The sequence below is a fragment of the Lissotriton helveticus genome, chromosome 8 (genome assembly GCF_964261635.1).
Source record: "Lissotriton helveticus chromosome 8, aLisHel1.1, whole genome shotgun sequence".
Classification (NCBI taxonomy): Eukaryota; Metazoa; Chordata; class Amphibia; order Caudata; family Salamandridae; genus Lissotriton; species Lissotriton helveticus.
The window spans coordinates 1,658,613,562-1,658,635,047 of record NC_136069.1 but is presented as its reverse complement, the minus strand read 5'-3'; the positions used below and the strand labels follow the sequence as shown (position 1 = coordinate 1,658,635,047).

The 21,486-nt window shown below is 41.2% G+C and overlaps 1 protein-coding gene across 2 annotated transcripts in view; it reads right to left on the bottom strand.

The window, feature by feature from the left end:
* Positions 1-21,486, bottom strand: part of DNHD1 (dynein heavy chain domain 1) — a 659,975-nt gene that overhangs the window by 558,058 nt on the left and 80,431 nt on the right. For both annotated transcript variants that reach the window (XM_078658741.1, XM_078658742.1), the window contains exon 3: positions 19,292-19,982. In XM_078658741.1, coding sequence (XP_078514867.1) covers positions 19,292-19,982 — 691 coding nt within the window. The remainder of the gene's footprint in view (positions 1-19,291; positions 19,983-21,486) is intronic.

Below are 21,486 nucleotides of genomic sequence, written 5' to 3'. Positions count from 1 at the left end.
TTATGTTCAGTTAAGCGTACTTTCAACTTACGTTCAGTTTTTCCTACATACAGCTTCCCACAGGGACACTTGATGCCATAGATCAGATTGCTAGAATCACAGGTTGCACTGACTTTAAGTTTGATAGGATATCCTTGTGTAGGATGATTAATGATGTTTCCTTTAATGGTATTGTTACAGTTACCGCAATTTAAACAAGGCTTTGTTCCAGAGAATGAACCGGACTGTATTGATTTGTATTGAACTAATTCTCCCAGATTCTTGGCCCTGGTAAATGCGAAAATCGGTGGTTGGCAAAATGAATTTCTGAAATCTGGTTCCATATTAAGAATAGCCCAATGTTTGTTGATGATTCCCTTGAATTTTTTACTGCTAGTTGAGTATTTTGAAACAACTACTGTTCGTGTTTGTTCTTTTTTGATGGTAGGTGTTAGGAGTTGGGCTCTATCCATGTTCTCAATTCTCTTTTTAGTTGTTTCAACTAAGGTCTTCGGGTAACCTCTATTGGTAAATTTGGTTGACATTTCCAAGAGTCTCTGTTGAAGGGTGGTTGAATCTGAGGTGATCCTTTTAACTCTTGCCATCTGGGAATATGGCAAATTCCGTATCAAATTTGGTTCGTGAAAGCTGGAATAAAGAACCAAAACTTTCTTAACTACGACAAATCCTAAAAGCCCTTCCTTAAGAGCCCAACTCCTAACACCTACCATCAAAAAAGAACAAACACGAACAGTAGTTGTTTCAAAATACTCAACTAGCAGTAAAAAATTCAAGGGAATCATCAACAAACATTGGGCTATTCTTAATATGGAACCAGATTTCAGAAATTCATTTTGCCAACCACCGATTTTCGCATTTACCAGGGCCAAGAATCTGGGAGAATTAGTTCAATACAAATCAATACAGTCCGGTTCATTCTCTGGAACAAAGCCTTGTTTAAATTGCGGTAACTGTAACAATACCATTAAAGGAAACATCATTAATCATCCTACACAAGGATATCCTATCAAACTTAAAGTCAGTGCAACCTGTGATTCTAGCAATCTGATCTATGGCATCAAGTGTCCCTGTGGGAAGCTGTATGTAGGAAAAACTGAACGTAAGTTGAAAGTACGCTTAACTGAACATAAATCAAACATCCGTCTGAAAAACCTAAAATCATCTTTATCGGCACATTTTGTGGAGTCTCAGCATAACGTCTCCCAAGTCAAGTTTATAGTTCTTGAAACTGTGTTGAAAACTGAAGGCAGAGACAATAATAAATTTTTGCTGCAAAGAGAGAATTACTGGATTCACAAATTATCGACTCAGAAACCTACAGGACTCAACGAGAGGATTGAATTCTCATGTTATTTATGATTTATGATTGTATTGCTCTAAATACCTGCTTGTAGCCATTGTGTTCGTTTCCCATCACCACACACATTGACACTTTTCTTAACCCGATTCTCATCACCCTCCTCATGGCTCTAGTAATAGCGCACAGGACTTCCGACTGCTCTTACCGCAGTTCGAACCTTCCCCCAGTTTTAGATTTTTTTATATAATCAAACGATTAATTTATACGTTTGCTATTCCCGCTTTGATAAAAGGATTTAACATATATTTGCAATTAAGCAGGCTGTCTACATTTCCCCTTTTAAATAAACTTCATATACGAGTTTTTCTTGTAACACGAGTAGACCTTTCCTGATCATAGTCTTTTTTCAGTGTCTCGAGACCCATGTGACTAGTCACATGATTTAGTTGTTTTGAATATAATGAACGCGGCAAACCAAAGTGTTCAGCCGGCGTTTTGGCGGAGACGAGTACCGGACCAAAAGCATTTCACCGATTTTCAACAGGTTAGTTTATATCCCTTTGCTAGGTAAAAGAACCAACTTTGACCCACCTCATATCTAGCGTAGTGGTTCTAATCCCGCTTTTCTGCAACCTTTGTTTTTTTAGGTTTCACCCAACATCCTGAACACAGGCATGTAAGTGATACACCGAGCCACTTTTTTTCGTCACATGTATAACTCTGCCCCAACGGTCAGAAACACAATTTTGTACTAACTGTTATGATTACTGTGTTGTATAGCGCTTGCTGTTCAATCGTTCTTGTGGACAAAATGTTTTTTAGGATATAATGCGTACAGCCATATATGTTTTCCTATCTGATTACCATAAATTTACTAAATTATGTTTATATTCATTTTTGCTTCTAGTGTCAAGTCCCTGATGAAGGGCAGGTCTCAAAATGCCCGAAATGCATTGGACACACTCATTAGACAATGTCTGAACTGCAACGTTGAAAAATGATTTAATTTTCAGTTATGTGAATCTGCCGTATTCTAAGTAAATCTTGAAACAAGGAAATTTTGAAAAACAAAATAAAACCAAGAAACATAAGGAACTTCATTTAAGTCGTTTTTTCCTTCATTGAAGGGAGGTCGACAATCAATGTGTGCCTACTCAGGGATGACACTAGAGTTTCTCTAGCATCACGTTATATATGTTTACTTGACGTCGGTAGGACCCGCGACGCCTCCTGGTAGAGCACCAACGAACAGTAGAAACAATCTTATAATTTGAGTTTAAACTTTGAGCAAATATCAGCTGTGCATCAACTACTACAAGTTCATTACCTCCCACTGCGTCCGACAGATTGATAGCACGCACTTTTGAATTTCCATATTTGACCAAACTCTGATTCACAACATGAGTAACTATGATGAGATCTCTAAGAGTACTGAGGCCAGAGCCTCCACCTTTGCATTTGAATCAAAAGATGTGGACCAAATATATTCTCTCATCAGGGAGGAACTAACGCAAGAAACCACAAGTCGGTCCAAAGAGCAAACAATCAAACAGTTACTTTATTTATCTAAGAGGAAAACTAATCAACAACTTCACGCAAGCACTCTCATCAAATATCACAAGAACTTACGTATACCGCGAGGACTGAGGATTGCCCTAAAACCTTCCCTATGTAAACACTCCAAAAAATTCCAGGAACGGTGGTATGAGATTTTAAATAAATGTTCTTTGGACCTTATTCTCCTAATTATTCAAGAGCTTTCTACTATCTTGGAAGAACTTTCTACAGAAATTGAGGATACATCAACTGAACTTTCTAAGATGATGACTGAAGAAGAACTCAGTGCTACTTTGGATGACATTAAAAACCAGATTGATCGGCATACAAGAGAAATTAATGAACGTAAAATCAGGAAATTTAAACGGGATACCTTGGATTACCGACTAGGAGAGGTATATACATGGGCAGACATCTATGCCCAGAAACGAAGAACCCGCCCTTATAATTCAAATACCGATACCTCATCCACTGATAGTGACCGCAGTCAAAAACAACGTCAAACTCAACCGACACGGGTACCACAAGAACCCAGCATCATAGTAGAACCAACTACTAGCAAAATACCTGATAAGAGTCCTTTTTTAGAACAGGGCCAATCCCAAAAAGGAGACCCCGGAGAGGCAAAAGAAAAAGAAAAGGAGAAAGAAAGGGAACCTCCCAATACACGAAGTACATCATCGACAACCAAGGAGAAAGACAAGAACCCGAAAAAAACTCAACCACGGAACACCTAGTGATTAACATCAGTGACCAAAGATTCAATACTCATGAATTACAACTACTACAAAAAGGTACTTCCTTTGTACCAACCACGTCCACCGACCAGCTGGAACTGGAGGTCAGTTTCTTCAAGTTGATGCGGAAACTTAGACTTAGGCACTTTTTTGATAATGTCATACCGGAACGCCCACCACAAGAGAAAGATCAACTGTTGGGATTACGACCACAAAGCTCATTTCAGGCACCAATGAGCCATAAAACACTAGATTTGTTTGAAAATATGGTTAAACAAGACCTTAACAAAATCAAACATCATAAACCATCTAAAAGAAATATCACTCAAAAAGATCTGGACACCCTAAGAAAAATATCCACAAATGAAAAAATAATCCTTACGAAGGCTGACAAAGGGGGAGCTATCGTTATAATGAACACCACTATGTATGATCATAAAGTAATGGAACATATTAATGATAGTACAACGTATAACAAACTTACCACCAACCCCACGATGGAATACTACACCACGTTGAAAGACATCATTGAGCGGGCTCACAAAGAAGGTACTATCACTGAAAGAACCAAAACTTTCTTAACTACGACAAATCCTAAAAGCCCTTCCTTAAGAATGACGCCCAAAATACACAAGGACATTCAAAATCCGCCCATGCGACCAATAGTTTCCACCAAAGGGAGTTTCCACCAACCCATTGGGCAACTTATTGACAAATACTTACAACCGTCAGTACAAGCAGCACAAACTTACATAAAGGATACTTCAGATTTTTTATTGAAACTACAAAAGATACCTTTTAACATCACAGAAAAAGTACTCCTATGCACTGCGGATGTCTGTAGTTTATACACGAGTATTCCCCATGACATGGGGATTGAGGCTATTGAATCAGCGTTACTGAAAACAGATCTAGACCAACAATTTCAACTATTCCTCATGGAACTCATGTACTATACTTTGTACCATAGCTATTTCAAGATCAAAAATGAATGGTACCAACAGCTTACCGGGATGGCTATGGGAAACTCAGCGGCCCCCGTATACGCCAATATTTTCATGGAATGGTATGAAAATCAACATATTCTCAACAACATAAACTGGACTAAATATCTCAAAATGATTGTAAGATATATTGACGATTTTTTCATCATTTGGACGGATTCGGAGGAATCATTGAAAAAAGAACTGAACAACTTCAATGCAATTGATCCACGCATTCAGCTAACCTGGAACATATCGGATACCTCAGTCAACTTTCTTGACACTAGTATCACAGTAACTTCACAAGGATTCATTACCGATCTATATGTTAAGCCAACAGATAGGAATTACATGCTTCTTTATTCCAGCTTTCACGAACCAAATTTGATACGGAATTTGCCATATTCCCAGATGGCAAGAGTTAAAAGGATCACCTCAGATTCAACCACCCTTCAACAGAGACTCTTGGAAATGTCAACCAAATTTACCAATAGAGGTTACCCGAAGACCTTAGTTGAAACAACTAAAAAGAGAATTGAGAACATGGATAGAGCCCAACTCCTAACACCTACCATCAAAAAAGAACAAACACGAACAGTAGTTGTTTCAAAATACTCAACTAGCAGTAAAAAATTCAAGGGAATCATCAACAAACATTGGGCTATTCTTAATATGGAACCAGATTTCAGAAATTCATTTTGCCAACCACCGATTTTCGCATTTACCAGGGCCAAGAATCTGGGAGAATTAGTTCAATACAAATCAATACAGTCCGGTTCATTCTCTGGAACAAAGCCTTGTTTAAATTGCGGTAACTGTAACAATACCATTAAAGGAAACATCATTAATCATCCTACACAAGGATATCCTATCAAACTTAAAGTCAGTGCAACCTGTGATTCTAGCAATCTGATCTATGGCATCAAGTGTCCCTGTGGGAAGCTGTATGTAGGAAAAACTGAACGTAAGTTGAAAGTACGCTTAACTGAACATAAATCAAACATCCGTCTGAAAAACCTAAAATCATCTTTATCGGCACATTTTGTGGAGTCTCAGCATAACGTCTCCCAAGTCAAGTTTATAGTTCTTGAAACTGTGTTGAAAACTGAAGGCAGAGACAATAATAAATTTTTGCTGCAAAGAGAGAATTACTGGATTCACAAATTATCGACTCAGAAACCTACAGGACTCAACGAGAGGATTGAATTCTCATGTTATTTATGATTTATGATTGTATTGCTCTAAATACCTGCTTGTAGCCATTGTGTTCGTTTCCCATCACCACACACATTGACACTTTTCTTAACCCGATTCTCATCACCCTCCTCATGGCTCTAGTAATAGCGCACAGGACTTCCGACTGCTCTTACCGCAGTTCGAACCTTCCCCCAGTTTTAGATTTTTTTATATAATCAAACGATTAATTTATACGTTTGCTATTCCCGCTTTGATAAAAGGATTTAACATATATTTGCAATTAAGCAGGCTGTCTACATTTCCCCTTTTAAATAAACTTCATATACGAGTTTTTCTTGTAACACGAGTAGACCTTTCCTGATCATAGTCTTTTTTCAGTGTCTCGAGACCCATGTGACTAGTCACATGATTTAGTTGTTTTGAATATAATGAACGCGGCAAACCAAAGTGTTCAGCCGGCGTTTTGGCGGAGACGAGTACCGGACCAAAAGCATTTCACCGATTTTCAACAGGTTAGTTTATATCCCTTTGCTAGGTAAAAGAACCAACTTTGACCCACCTCATATCTAGCGTAGTGGTTCTAATCCCGCTTTTCTGCAACCTTTGTTTTTTTAGGTTTCACCCAACATCCTGAACACAGGCATGTAAGTGATACACCGAGCCACTTTTTTTCGTCACATGTATAACTCTGCCCCAACGGTCAGAAACACAATTTTGTACTAACTGTTATGATTACTGTGTTGTATAGCGCTTGCTGTTCAATCGTTCTTGTGGACAAAATGTTTTTTAGGATATAATGCGTACAGCCATATATGTTTTCCTATCTGATTACCATAAATTTACTAAATTATGTTTATATTCATTTTTGCTTCTAGTGTAAAGTCCCTGATGAAGGGCAGGTCTCAAAATGCCCGAAATGCATTGGACACACTCATTAGACAATGTCTGAACTGCAACGTTGAAAAATGATTTAATTTTCAGTTATGTGAATCTGCCGTATTCTAAGTAAATCTTGAAACAAGGAAATTTTGAAAAACAAAATAAAACCAAGAAACATAAGGAACTTCATTTAAGTCGTTTTTTCCTTCATTGAAGGGAGGTCGACAATCAATGTGTGCCTACTCAGGGATGACACTAGAGTTTCTCTAGCATCACGTTATATATGTTTACTTGACGTCGGTAGGACCCGCGACGCCTCCTGGTAGAGCACCAACGAACAGTAGAAACAATCTTATAATTTGAGTTTAAACTTTGAGCAAATATCAGCTGTGCATCAACTACTACAAGTTCATCTGCGGTTAAGCCAGAACAAGGGCCAAAGGGATTAGCGAAAGAAAAAAGTGCAGAGTATCTGAGTCTCAAACGGCAAACATGTTTTTATCTGCAGCTTGTTTCTTCCAAGATGAAGTTTTCAGCCGAGTATCTGATCTAAACAGCGAGGTGAATGTATTTGTAGCAGATTTGTATGCCCACCCGAACTGCATGCATGCATACATTTGAAAATATGAATGTACAATGAGCTCCCAGAAGCAACGTAGACGCCAGCCTTCAGTTAAGTTTGCACTCTTTGAAAAAACAAATGAAGTTTTAAAGCCACTATTGAGTGCTGGCTAAGGATTCACACACAGCGGGATCACAGAAATAATGGTCAGCATTGATTAAACTGTATTGATCCATAATAATGAACGTACAATTTTTGTGGTGAGAATCTACAATGACAGAATTCGTTTTTGTCAGTCTTAACAAAAAGAATGAGCCACTTATGGTGGTCTCAGCTGATTTGACTCCTGAAGTTCTTGCTGCCAAAATAATATCACAGAATGTAGTACAAGGAGCGGGAACCATTTTAAGAAATGTCCTGAAAGATTTAGATTTTGGACTTAATGACAAATTGTGTGATGCCCCAGAGCTCCGCAAATCATGGGAGTCAACAAAAATGCCTGATGTTGTCTTAACATTTTTTATATCATTGTTTAATACAAGTAAAGCAAAAGTATTACAAACTAAAGTTCTTGAATTTGGAACTGAAGGCAGCAACATTGATGATTACTTTGAAGATATAAGTGAAGAAGTGGAAGACAATCCACTGTGCAAATATACTGTAGTTATAAACACATGTTTAATGAATTACATCACCGGAAAAATAAACGTTAGACATGATGACTGCCCACACAATCTACGACAAGTGCAAAACTAGAGAGCTAATCACTTCAATGACTAGGGTTGGTGGGTCAACAAGTTATAGTGACATAGTACATAGCAGGAACTTATTAGCAGCTTGTGCTGCAAAATCTTGTGAATCCGACAGCACACTACTTCAAAGTCACTTTACCAGGAAAGGATTTACAATTGCTTTTCTTGATAATTTTGATTTTGAAGGCAGCTCTTCTTTGTCTGGAACATCCAGAACACATGATACTGCCATGGTGCTTTTTCAAGACTGTACCAATGAAGAAGCTGTTGGAAAACAAGCTGTGTAAGCTGTATTCGTAAACAAAAGACACTGCAAACGCATACCACCAACTGCCTTGCCAACATGTGCAAAATCACTACAAGCCATCAAAACGTCCCAGTCTACCAGAAAGTTTCAAAGTGGCTGAGGACATGGATCTTCTTCTACCTGATGCTGGGGTCCTCAAAGCTCATTTAACTGAATTTATCATATCTCTTATTCGGTGTGGACATAAGAATGAAGAAAAGTCAGTTCCTCCATGGGTGAAATTCATGCTTTGATCTCCCAGAATACTGTCCCACTGAAGAAAGATGGGTGTTTTTGCCAATAATACTATCTCCAGTCATAAATGACACAACAGTATACAAAGTTCTAATTACAAAATGTGCATGCCGAGCTTGATGACCAGCCTATCCTGCCAATTTATTGCGATGAAGGTGTTTTCTATATTGTAGCTGACATTTTTGTGAGCAATCCAGTAGAACTTGATGATCTTTATCCAATGACGGGCTATTTCTCCATAACAAACATTTTGTTGAGGTGTGCAAGAAGTTATCTCAGTGGATGTGGCATAGACGATGCACTTATTGAGGCTGAAATCTTTGGAAGCAAAACTCTCCAGTCAGTATTGAGCGGAACTCATTATGTTTGTTTGTCACAAGGTATGCTCATCATATCTTCAGCTATAGAAACATTGCGTTGGAATTATTTCTGGAACAAGAATGACAATTTAGGTTTTGCATATCTTATCTCAGAAGTGAACAAGGCACAGAGTGCACTTCATTGAAAAGACATAATGCAAAGCCAGGCAATGTTCAATACACTCAGTTCAAAATCAGAAAACCTGAAAAGCAAGTTTGTAGAGTTTGTCAAAGAATGTGAAAAAAAACAGAACTTTGCAAGTACTGGGGAAATGTTTTAAGTCTGAAAGTGAAGGTTCAATGCTGTGGCTCCAGATATGAAACTAGACAGACAATCCAGAGATCACAGAAAACCTCCAAGGGAATCGTTGATTAGACACGTAAAAGTGAATATGTTGCTCAATGGGCACTAGATTACCATCAATTCCTTACTATTTGCAATGTTTTCAGAGAGATGAGAAATTAAAAATTAATGGCCCATTGTCAAACTGTTCCTCACCACGAACCTGTGCGAAAGAGAGGGGAACATTTTGACAGCCTTCTTCATTTCATGAAGCAGCAAGGAAACTCCTTTGAAATAACTGAGCCTGCGCGACTACACAACTTTGTGACCAAATAAGATGTGGATAACGATATATAAGACACGTCTACTAGATGTCCTGGAACATGGATGAAACTATACACAGAACTGAAGCAGGAGAGATTGGTATTGAAACTTCCATACTAGTAAGAGTTTTGTCCGATCGGCCACTACTAAACAGGTTTTTAAAAAAGAACATTCGGAAGCTCATAGAGGGATGGCTGTAGCAAAAGAAAGGGTGAGTTTATGAAGGTCATTCTGTGTCATGATCTTCTTCCAACAAACACATTATTTGATGGAGATGCTGCAAGCAAACCAGTGAAGCACAAACTCATGGAAGGTGCTCGAAAAAACTTTCACCTAAAGAATATCTGTCAGGGTCTGAGTCAATAAGGCGCCTGCTTAACAGTAGATGACTACGAGTCCCATAACTCCCGGTTGGAGTGGAGGCGGGATCTATATAACTTCCACAACCCGGAAGTCGGGTTGTATTGGATTCTGGATTACTGGTACCTAGCAGAGCGGCTGCTCGCTATCTTGCTAAAGATTTGTGGTGCTTCGCAGACAGTCTGCTGAAGACACGAACCTCTGCCCTGAAGTATTTTCAGATGTGGATTGGTGCGGTCATTTTGCCGTGCAGTTTGGATCTAGGGTGTGTCGGCTGACTTACCTTCGGTGCTCTGTGGTGCTTCGCAGACAGTCTGCTCAAGACACGGACACTGGCTGTCATCATTTTTTCCCGGTTGGAACGGAGGGGAGCCTCGTTTGGTTGGGCGCTGAAGTAAGCGTGCGTTTTCTTTTTCACGGGACCTGAGAGCTGAAAGTCTTTGACTCAGGCTTCTCGTCGGAAGGGAGATTCGTTTGTTTTGGAACAGGATTGTTCGTCTGCTGTTTCTTTCGGATTGGAAGGCGGTCCCTAAGAAGTACCTGAAGCAACCCAAGGCACTGGAGCCCAGAGGTACTGTAGACTCCGGTTGTGCTGGGCGTGAGGAGTGATAGGGAATCTTGGGATCATCTTGCTTTGATACGTTTGTTTTCCTAAAAGGAACCCATTCTTACCTTTTACTTTCGTACTCTGGTGCTGTGTTTACCGTGGGACATGTTCTCGACTTCTGTGAAGTAACAGAAGAGGAGCCATTTTCGGAACACCTAACTATTTCCTCAGTTGCTGTTCCTTACTGTGGTGTGGCTGTTCAGTCCCGTTCCCTTGCGACAAAGTGGGGGTACTCTGGGCGATATCCCAGGTGGCTCCGGGATAGGAGAGTTCAGCGGGTGGCAGTTCCAGTTGACCCTCCACAGTACACTCAGCGAGGTTACCTAATCCCACACAGCGCCATCCCGGCCCCCTTCTTTTTTCCCTCGCCTGATCACCTCTAGGCTTCTGGGTAATATCGGAACAGAAGCTTGGGGAGGTCTGGAGGTGGACCCTCTGAGCATCACCCAGATCCTGGAGAGCTACGAAAGTCCTGACAATATCAATTAGAAAAGGTGTTCTCGTTAAAAATTGCTGTTGTTGTGAACAATGTGTCACAATTGTGAATTGTCAAGATTTCATCTATGCAAAACTTCGGAAAGGTTGTTCTACAGATATCAAAGTCAGTGTGCACCTTGCAAGTACTGCACATTATCTTTGACAGTTACCTTAAAAGAGCTGTCAAAGAATGTGAGAGAATCAGACGAAGGTCTACAAGTGGAACAATTGGCATTGCCAGCATCAGAAATTTGACACCTATACCTGCCCAACTTGACTCTGGTCATCAACATCGAACAAGATAAACTTTGAGATGTTAACTTGCCAAAACATTGCTGAGGCTTCAGTGAACGCTGAATTTCCAATTATTGGAAGTGGAATGATTGTCAATGAGGAGTTGGTGCATTTAGAGTTAAAGTCAAAAGGTACGACCATATGTTTCAAGAATTTAAAAGGAAATTGGAGGAAGCTGATCATTGTGTTGTGCCACATGTTGAATGGGGCCATTCAAAATTATTCCAATGGAGTCATTGAACTGTCAAATTACACAGATATTATTATTGCGCTTCATATTCTGTACAAGAAACTTGACCCAGAGATGCCCAGTGTTCTTATCAATGAAAAATGAACAATTGATGGACGGAATGCTGAACAATATCAAACATTTACCCCCGATACAGAGATCTGGGCCTAAACCCATCATTTTTTTCCCACCTTGCCATTCCACTTTGAGCCCAGCCTTATGCAAATCAGTCTTGACCCTTCTCCCCATTGGAACAGTGCTGCCCGAACTGTCAGGCCAGGTCCTCCCTGGACCAGAAACAAGCATCCTGTGACTGGTTTCTGTGTATAACCCCTCATCAGCCAGATTAGCTTGAATCCAGTGGCATGGTGAGCATGGGACCCACTTCTGGGTAAAACCCGTCCCACTCGGGGTGACAAATGCAAGAAGAACAATTGATGGAAGGAATGCTGAACAATCTCAAACGTTCGCCACCACCAGTATAGAGATTTGGACATAAATCCTTCATTTCTTTGCCCACCATGCCATTCCAGTTTCTCTTCGTTCTGCCTCATTGGCATTAGTGTGCACTCCGGTGGTAAAGCGCTCCCGAATAGGAGGTCGCTCTTTTCAGTTCCAAGTGGCTCAGCTATGGTACAATTTACCACCTGCTCTGAGACTTTCACGGGATCTGTTCCCTTTCAGGAAGGCTCTTAAGACATGGTTATTTCAGTAATAACTCAGCACTCTGCTTCCCAATATTTCTTCCCCCCCTTTCGTGCTAGTCTTCACTCACCCAGCGCCGGGACACTCAGTAGAGTAGCTGTGCGCTTTATAAAACCCCATTTAACATAACATAACATAACATAGCAGTTCTACAAAACCTGTTGGCCCTATGTCGTTTACGATATCAGGATTGCCGGGAGACCTTCTTGTCAACCGATTCTGTGAACCAAACAAATGTTTTTTCTATTAATAAACATTGTAAGCCCTTAATTGGCATGACCGCAGGGTTTTCTTTGACACTATTGGGCATTTAACAACTTTTGAAATTATTCCTATATAGAGAGTGCTGAGCTCACAAACTCCAGCAACTGTTTTTATTCCTATCAAGTGGTCTTTTTTTTTATTCCTTGTTTGGAGCTGCATTTATTTTTTAATTGTCTCTGTGGTGGTCTTCTGCACAATAGGGTTTTCCAATTTTCCTTTTTTTGATGGATTCAGTTAATGAGTGGAATTAACAAGAGCAAAACAGAATATCCAAAATCGAGTGCGAGGAACCACTGGTGTCTAATGTCGGCATCTGCCCGAGGTTTCAACTGCAACTATATTCCTTTTATGAATATCTACCTTAGCTCAGTTTTCCCAATTGTTTACATCTTGTGTGTTTGTCAGGGTAAAGATAATGCCAGCATTCTACTAAAATGTCTTGCATTATCAATATCAATAGGTCTCTAATTCCTCTTGTCCAATTTTTTACAGTCCTTTCTCACGCCTCCTGTGAGCCAGACAGTCACCAATTTACTCTTATATATCAAACTAAACATTAAATAAAACTGGGAATCTATTCAAACCAAATCAAAAAATCTATCTAAAACATTATATTCTACACCCTGGAGGGCTGCTTCTTGATTAAGGAAAATGCATTCTTACAAATTTCAGCATATTTCAATATAGTTTCACTAACAAATGTCTAAAAGGTCATAGACTATAGAGACAGTTCAAGATAATCAATTTCACATAGTCTATCATTCACTACAGCATCTATCTACAATTCAATACATTTTATTTTCCAACCAGCCCCATCGAAGTAGAGTCTCAACCATACCTTATGACTGAGAATCTAATTGGAAAGGTAGGAAGGGAACTTACACCTATCTCCCATATCAGGCAGCACAAACGAAATAGACCAAATTTACGGGAGCACACAGCAATGTTCTCACACAAGTTATGTAGATCTTACAGGTTCAGACAGTAAATCAGTTGTGCTAATCCTACAGATTAGAGTTTCAGGAAGCGGAAGGGACTATCAATTAAATATCAGCTTTAAATATACATTTGGAAATTTAATGATTTATCCCCTAATGTCCACATATATCCATATTTCAGAAAACGCTAACATTTTCCTTTTTCCCAAACAAAAACATATTTTCATGAAAAAAACAAATTTTTGCCCTGAAATACCAGTGTTTTTTTTAGTACATACATATCGGTGTACACACATCAATGTCATTTTCATTAAGTACCCACGTGGACTGCAGATTCAAATGGATACCTTCTGCCATGCATGCCCCATATATCGGCATAGCATACCATGGATGCCCATCACATGCCTTGAACTATCACTATTATGCTAGGGACTGTGTCACACCAAGAGTGGGAATCATCATGCTATTGATGTTCAATATAGGCCATTCATGGCCACAATATACCAAGAACTCTCACCATTATTTTACAGTCAGCATTTTAAGAGAATGGGCACCATTGTCCAACTTACTTACTTAATTTATTTACATGAGCAGCTGGGTGTTTCTGCCAGAAAGATTGTATATAAGGTCAAAGAGGTGGTACATAGCTCAACTGCCCGAAAATCTAAATGACATAAACCAGAGGGAACCTTTGATGCCTTGCATAAAGCTGCTGTTTGTGAAGGATAAACAGAATAAATGTCTGAAATAATTACTATTATAACAAATGCAGCATTGTACTTGGTTGGGGAGAACAAATAAGCCACGGTTGGCAAATTTAATTGGACCCTTCACTGTCAATTACACAGTACTTATAATTACAAATGGGGGTGGGGTCGCACACTACTCACACACCGGCGGTGTCGCCCCTAAGGACTCTGGTCAATGTAGTAAAGTGTTCGCGATGCATCATCTTTCGATCTTCTGCTATCTTCGCTGTCTTCGCCATCCCTGGACACGTGTTTCGGGGTATCACCCCTCGTCAGCAGGGATAGGCCGTGTACTGGGGTTGCCGATGGCTGCCAATATCTGCCAGGTATAGTACCACTCAGGCGCGTAGGTGCGGGATCCCAGGATCGTCAGCCCACTGCTCACGGGAGCTTTAAAGTTACAAATGGGGGTGGGGTCGCACACTACTCACACACCGGCGGTGTCGCCCCTAAGGACTCTGGTCAATGTAGTAAAGTGTTCGCGATGCATCATCTTTCGATCTTCTGCTATCTTCGCTGTCTTCGCCATCCCTGGACACGTGTTTCGGGGTATCACCCCTCGTCAGCAGGGATAGGCCGTGTACTGGGGTTGCCGATGGCTGCCAATATCTGCCAGGTATAGTACCACTCAGGCGCGTAGGTGCGGGATCCCAGGCTCGTCAGCCCACTGCTCACGGGAGCTTTAAAGTTACAAATGGGGGTGGGGTCGCACACTACTCACACACCGGCGGTGTCGCCCCTAAGGACTCTGGTCAATGTAGTAAAGTGTTCGCGATGCATCATCTTTCGATACAGCTGGTGTGTGAGTAGTGTGCGACCCCACCCCCAATTGTAACAGTACTTATAATGCCTGGCCTTTCACTGATTAATAAACATTGACTGCTGCGCTCCTGTGCAGAGGTGGGGTTCATTTTTTACAGACCTTACATCTCAAATAGGGCATTGTCCATCAGTTTTATAAACTAACAAACTGCGCATGTCTGATTGGCCAAGCACTGATTGCCTATTAATCTGTCATAAGCAGTTGTAATATTTTTTTGCTCTCATTCCCAGAGTCTACAGGTATGCTTTCGCAAACTTTCAGTCCCTTAAACTGATGAGGAAAAGTGGAGGGCAAGCAACCGGGCACCCTAATTAGTGCATCACTCCTGCTCTTGATTGAAAGAGAATCAGCACAGAAAATAGGTTCTTCTCTTGATGGATTCCTCAATGGGCACGAAGAGAGAGAAAGCCACTTAGTATGTGGATTCTCTGTAGCTATCTCTCTCCACGGTGGCTGCTAGCGGCAACAACCAGTCCCTGGGGAAGGCAGGCTTTTTTGTTCAATTTATTTGAGAAGTTTTATATAGCACTGGCTAGACCCGGAGGTATCAGAGCGCTTTACATGAGCATCAGCGGTTTAAAAGTTACATAATTACATCAGTTACAGGAGCCCAGTATAAAAACATGAGATTATACAATAATAAGGGAAATTGACGTATAGTATAGTCAAGACCGTGGGAAAAGGAGGGGGAAGGGGGAAAACACAGCAGGGAGACAAGGAAAACCGTGTCAGATGTCCGCCTGGGTAGGTGCCAGCCGTGGGAGATGAACCCTAGCCAAACTCCTCCATAGCTGCATGGGACAGCTCCACCAGGCATCGGCCATGGTTGCCTGGGTACTGCTGTAAGTACGAAGAAATTCAGGAATCCGCCCAGGGGGCATCTTCATAGATCCATCAACGCACCGGTCCCGGTGTTACTGGGAAACGCCGACTGCTTCAGCTTCCAATTTGCCCCCAGATCAAGAGGAGTAAGATCAGAGGGGCAAAGAACAGATCCAGAGGCTGTCGAGTTGAGGGACAACCTATCCTTCTTGTCTACAGTTCTTTTGGCGGGAGTGAAATTGAAGAGAGGTTGTGAATAGAAACTTGATTATCAGAAATTACTCCTCAATAGGCCCCCATTGTGACAATGCAGATATTGATCCTAGAGAGCAGATTGTCCCAAATTCAGCATTGTCCCAGGACCATATTGTCTGGTTACCCCCCTCTCCCCCCTTCCCCCTGGTGTCCAAATAATACCCTCTGAATGGGGATTGAACGCTGCTGTTTGCTTGTCCTCTCCGCCATGCACTGCATTACACGTCCCAGCCCAGCGCCATCTTGGAGTCAGGCCCGGGTGGTAACTAGCTCCCGGTCGGGTCCCGGGGGACTTTTCCTCTGCTCACAAAAGTACCCTCACTTCATGCCACCCTGCCAGCCACAGGTCCCATCTTCAGGTAATTGAGCCTTGACCTGCGGGCCCCCACACACACCAGTTGCTCAGTTCAAAGGATGTCAGTCAAAGGCATACGCGCTCTCCCAGCAACCAGCCAACGGTCCCAGCGGCATTCTCTGCTGGGGCACACCGAGAGCGGAAGACCACGCGAGCCTCAGAGTGCAGAGCAAGCGAGCCCAGACCCCCACCCCTGCTATCCACCTCGTTACATCTTCTCAGCGTCTTCTTCTTCGTTACATCTTCTCAGCGCTTGGCTTTTCACCAAGGGCAGGTCTCTCCAGCCAGTGATAGTGTCCAGGTCAAGGAGCTTCCTCTCATGCAATGAATGTTCTGGTTAGTTCTTGTCATCTAAAGTGTCCACCTGTGGCTGGTTGTCCTTCACCTGTCCATAGTTCTCTGTGATTGTGGCCTGCTAAGGATCAAGGGCTCTTTCATACCAGAGCCTTGGGCAGTTAAGCCAAGTCTTACACACCTACAGGACAATCTCTGCATTCAACTAAACCCCATCCTCTGTGGATGGGGACTAGACGTGTACTGGAGTTTAGGCCATCTCTTTCAAGTGTGTTTTGTGATCTGCAGCCTGGATCCCTCTCAGGTCAATGAGGACTGGACATCTGATGAGGGACCATCCTTTACCACCCCACTGACCTGCCCAGTAGCTCAACTGAGAGTAATGTAGGTGTTACATTTCACCTACGTCAAAATCAAGCTTGCACAAGTAAAAGACGTAATCACACCTCACTGGAACATTTCAGAAGTGGGTCTGCGAATTCCCTCCCTCCACTTGACAAATGGCTTAGCGCTGGGTGCCCGAGAAAAGTTGAGGTTGATATAACTACAGGAGTATGTGGGGATAGGCAAGTAGTGAGACATTGTGTCAAGGCTGTGGAGTCCCAGGCAAATCGAATTGTTTGCACTGGGGTGTTAAGATAATTGTTAGAGGTTCTCCATCTTCTCCCCAGTCAAATCAAACCCCACAGAGATCTACCCTTTACAGCTCTCTCGAGGCGTGGGCATATTTTATTTGTCTTTGATTTAGACCATTCAATTATCATTCTCAATTGGGATGCCTGATAATACGCTTTAAAGACTGGCAGGGCTAATTCAACTTGCCTCTGGGTATGGAGGCCTTCCATTTGGAATGAAAGTCAAGCTGGTTGAGAATCGCAAATATTTGAGGCTCAGCCATCACAAGGAAAGTATCGAATAGGTACAAGACTTGTAGTAGGACATTCATGTTTATTGTCTGAATTTTTCCCATCCACGAAACAAAGAGAGAGGACCTCCTCGTCATGTCCCAATAAATATCAGCTAACTGAGGCTGGATGGGAACAGGGGGAATATTTAGCTTTGACCTGTTCCACCATAGAGGGTACAACTGTGGCTCTCAGATATTTAATATGAGTCATAGATCAATGAAATGGGCGATTGATTAATTGAGGATCTTGGATATTTCCAAGTGTATTTTGCATCTAGCTATGTTTTGGAATGACTGTAGCTAGTGAGCTGAAGCAGGGAGAGGTTTATCTGGTTCACTCAATGTAAACATCACGCTTTTAGTGAAAAGGACTCATTTATGTTTGTTTGCTCCAAAGGCTATACCATAAATCTCCAGGGGACTTCATTTGGGACAAACAAGGAGTTCAATACATAAAGCAAATAGGAGCGAAAACAGAGGTCACACCTGCGTCACAAACTTTCCGGGGCACTACTGCTGAAGTCTCGCCATTCACAGTTATTCTAACCATAGGGCCTGAGTAGTCAGTCATTACCAAGGGCAGACATTTCTAATGACCAGTCACAATGACATCACCCATGCTTTATTCCAAATAGAAATCCCACACTCGTTCAGTAGTCCACAGACTGTGAAAGTGCTACTATGGTTTGCTAATGATATAAGTGCACTGCACAAATGCTAATGCAATAACTTCAAATAAGGTGACATATGTGCCCTGATGTTCTTCTACATAAACAGGCAGCTTGTTTTGGGTTTATCTGAGTCCAGACATTCATTGCTGCATCCAATCCACTTCATTACACAAACATACTTGCCATCTCATGACCCTGCAATGATTGCAGGTGCAGTGTTTCAAGCAGACTTTGTCTCTTTTACCATATTGCATATATTATATGGATCAGACATGACTTTGAGACCATCCTCCTGAACTGAACCACAATATTGTGCTCTGAACTACCTAGGGCAGCCACTGGTACTCCAGTTCCTCTATCCTAAAACTACTGGTTCCAAGTTTGAAGCAAGACTAAAGTATAACGTCCAAAACATGCTTCACAAAACCCATCCTAGGATGAGCTCGGTCTATTCAGCAAAGCAAGAACTTCACACTCACTACAAGCGGACTACCCCCCAGAGGCAACAATATGGATTAAATCACACAGTAAGTAAGACTCTGTCGCTGAGAGAGTCTTCTCCTTTGTCAGCTCTAAACTATGGACCTGACCTGCACCAACCTGCATATTTACAAAAATATGCTTATTTAGTAAACACCCTTAATTCTTGGTTTAATAATTGTGGGGTGGTAGATATTTACAAACAATTTCTCTGCATTGGTCTTTCTCATTATAAAACACACAAAGCTGGTGGCTCTATGTACAATGCATTATTTTAAGTAGAAAGAACAGGCAGGTTTGTTGATCTGAAGAATACATTCAAAGATCAGATGTGAAATATACAGTAGGAGCACATATTCAGCTAAGAAAACTTCAAAATTAATTAATAACAGAGAAGAATAACTCAAGTGTGATATTGTTTTGTATTCATACAACTGGGCATTAAACACCATATACAATTACAAGCATTGCTATCATACTGGACTATGGCCTAGAAGATGAACTTCAGAGACACCAATCAACAGATGTATGGAAATATTAGCAGGGGTTTAGGCAGATACCAGACAAGATGCTAAAATGTTAATTACCTTTCAACTTCAGTCTCTTCCATGGGCTGAAACTCCACAGGAAGATCAGTCCTGAAAGCGAGAGATGTTGTCCCCAAATTTGACCTCCAGAGGGCTTCCCCCTGAGCAAGCTCCGCCCCCACCACACTCACGCCTCTCGACAGGTCCTGCAGGGACACGGGTGCAGGACGGAAGACGTTTTCGGACCTACAATGATCACGCTCCAGAACAAAGGGGTACGGCTGCCCAGAGAAGGCTGGGTTTGGGGCAGCATGAAACTCCTCAGTCAAGGGCTGGAGTTGTGGTGGCCCTTTTCTTCGAGCCCTTGGATGGTGGGGTCTGTGGTACAGCACAGAGGAGTCCTTTGGGAAGGCTTTATCCATGGCACCCAGTATGTCCAGGTCAGACAGGAGAGCCTGGTTGCTCTGGTATTGGTAGTAGACATTCTCTAGGTAGGGCAGGAGCTCCTCCCTGCTTCGGAGGTGGTCTCGGTAGGGTCTGAGGAGGTGGAAGACCTCCTGCAGGTACAGCCAAGAGCCTCGACTGTTCTTCTGCAGTGTTGTTACAAACACGTTGATGAGTTCAGCTGTGAGAAGGTCCACATCCTGTCTCATGGGTTTACCATCCTCCTTCAGCTGGCGGTTAATCCGTTGTCGCACACTGTGAGCCCAGCTTCCAGCCCGCAACTGAGTACTTTTGCTCTCTTTACTACCTGCAAAGATTAGTTATGAAAGGTAAAATGTGTTTGTATTTAGAAAGACTGCATACCAATAAGGAATTTACAACAATACACCCATAATAATGCATGTCAACAAAATACAGACACTATATGAGTTTCATAGATAAAAATAAATGTACTAACACCTAACTATAAAAATAGCTATGAATCTTGAGCCCAAAATAACTAAGAGTTGTTAGCCATTCATAACCTCGTCAAGTTAATTTGAAGTATTTGTTACATCTTTATGGGATTAATACAAATGCAATCTTTTATTCAAGCTCCACAAATATTGCTAGCACCCATACAGCTTCTATTAAAAATGTACTGCCAATGTGTTTATCATAGGTAAAGCTGACCAGTAGGCAAAAAACTAGCGCACCTCGTATGTCTTGAAAATAACACTGAGATATCTTTTTCTAAGAGCAGTTTAAGTTTCATGTTTGTAAGCCTAACATTAGGATGCAAACCAATAGTTAAATAGCCCTGAGATATCTCTTTCTAAGAGCAGTTTAAGTTTCATGCTTGTAAGCCTAACATTAGGATGCAAACCAATAGTTAAATAGCCCTGAGATATCTCTTTCTAAGAGCAGTTTAAGTTTCATGCTTGTAAGCCTAACATTAGGATGCAAACCAATAGTTAAATAGCCCTGAGATATCTCTTTCTAAGAGCAGTTTAAGTTGCATGCTTGTAAGCCTAACATTAGGATACAAACCAATAGTAAAATAGCCCTGAGATATCTCTTTTTCTAAGAGCAGTTTAAGTTTCATGCTTGTAAGCCTAACATTAGGATGCAAATCAATAGTTAAATAGCACTGCGATATCTCATTCTAAGAGCAGTTTAAGTTTCATGTTTGTAAGCCTAACATTAGGATGCAAACCAATAGGTAAATAGCACTGCAATATCTCTTTCTAAGAGCAGTTTCCGTTTCATGTATGTAAGCCCTAATGTTTAGATTGCAACCCATAGTTGAATAGCACTGAGCTATCTCTTTCTAAGAGCACTTTACATTTCATGTATGTCTGCCTAACATTAGGATACAGACCCATAGTTAAATAGCACTGAGATATCTCTTTTTCTAAGAGCAGTTTAAGTTTCATGCTTGTAAGCCTAACATTAGGATGCAAACCAATAGTAAAATAGCCCTGAGATATCTCTTTTTCTAAGAGCAGTTTAAGTTTCATGCTTGTAAGCCTAACATTAGAATGCAAACCAATAGTAAAATAGCCCTGAGATATCTCTTTCTAAGAGCAGTTTAAGTTTCACACTTGTAAGCCTAACATTAGGATGAAAATCAATAGTTAAATAGCACTGCAATATCTCTTTCTAAGAGCAGTTTCCGTTTCATGTATGTAAGCCCTAATGTTTAGATTGCAACCCATAGTTAAATAGCACTGAGCTATCTCTTTCTAAGAGCACTTTACATTTCATGTATGTCTGCCTAACATTAGGATACAGACCCATAGTTAAATAGCACTGAGATATCTCTAAGAGCA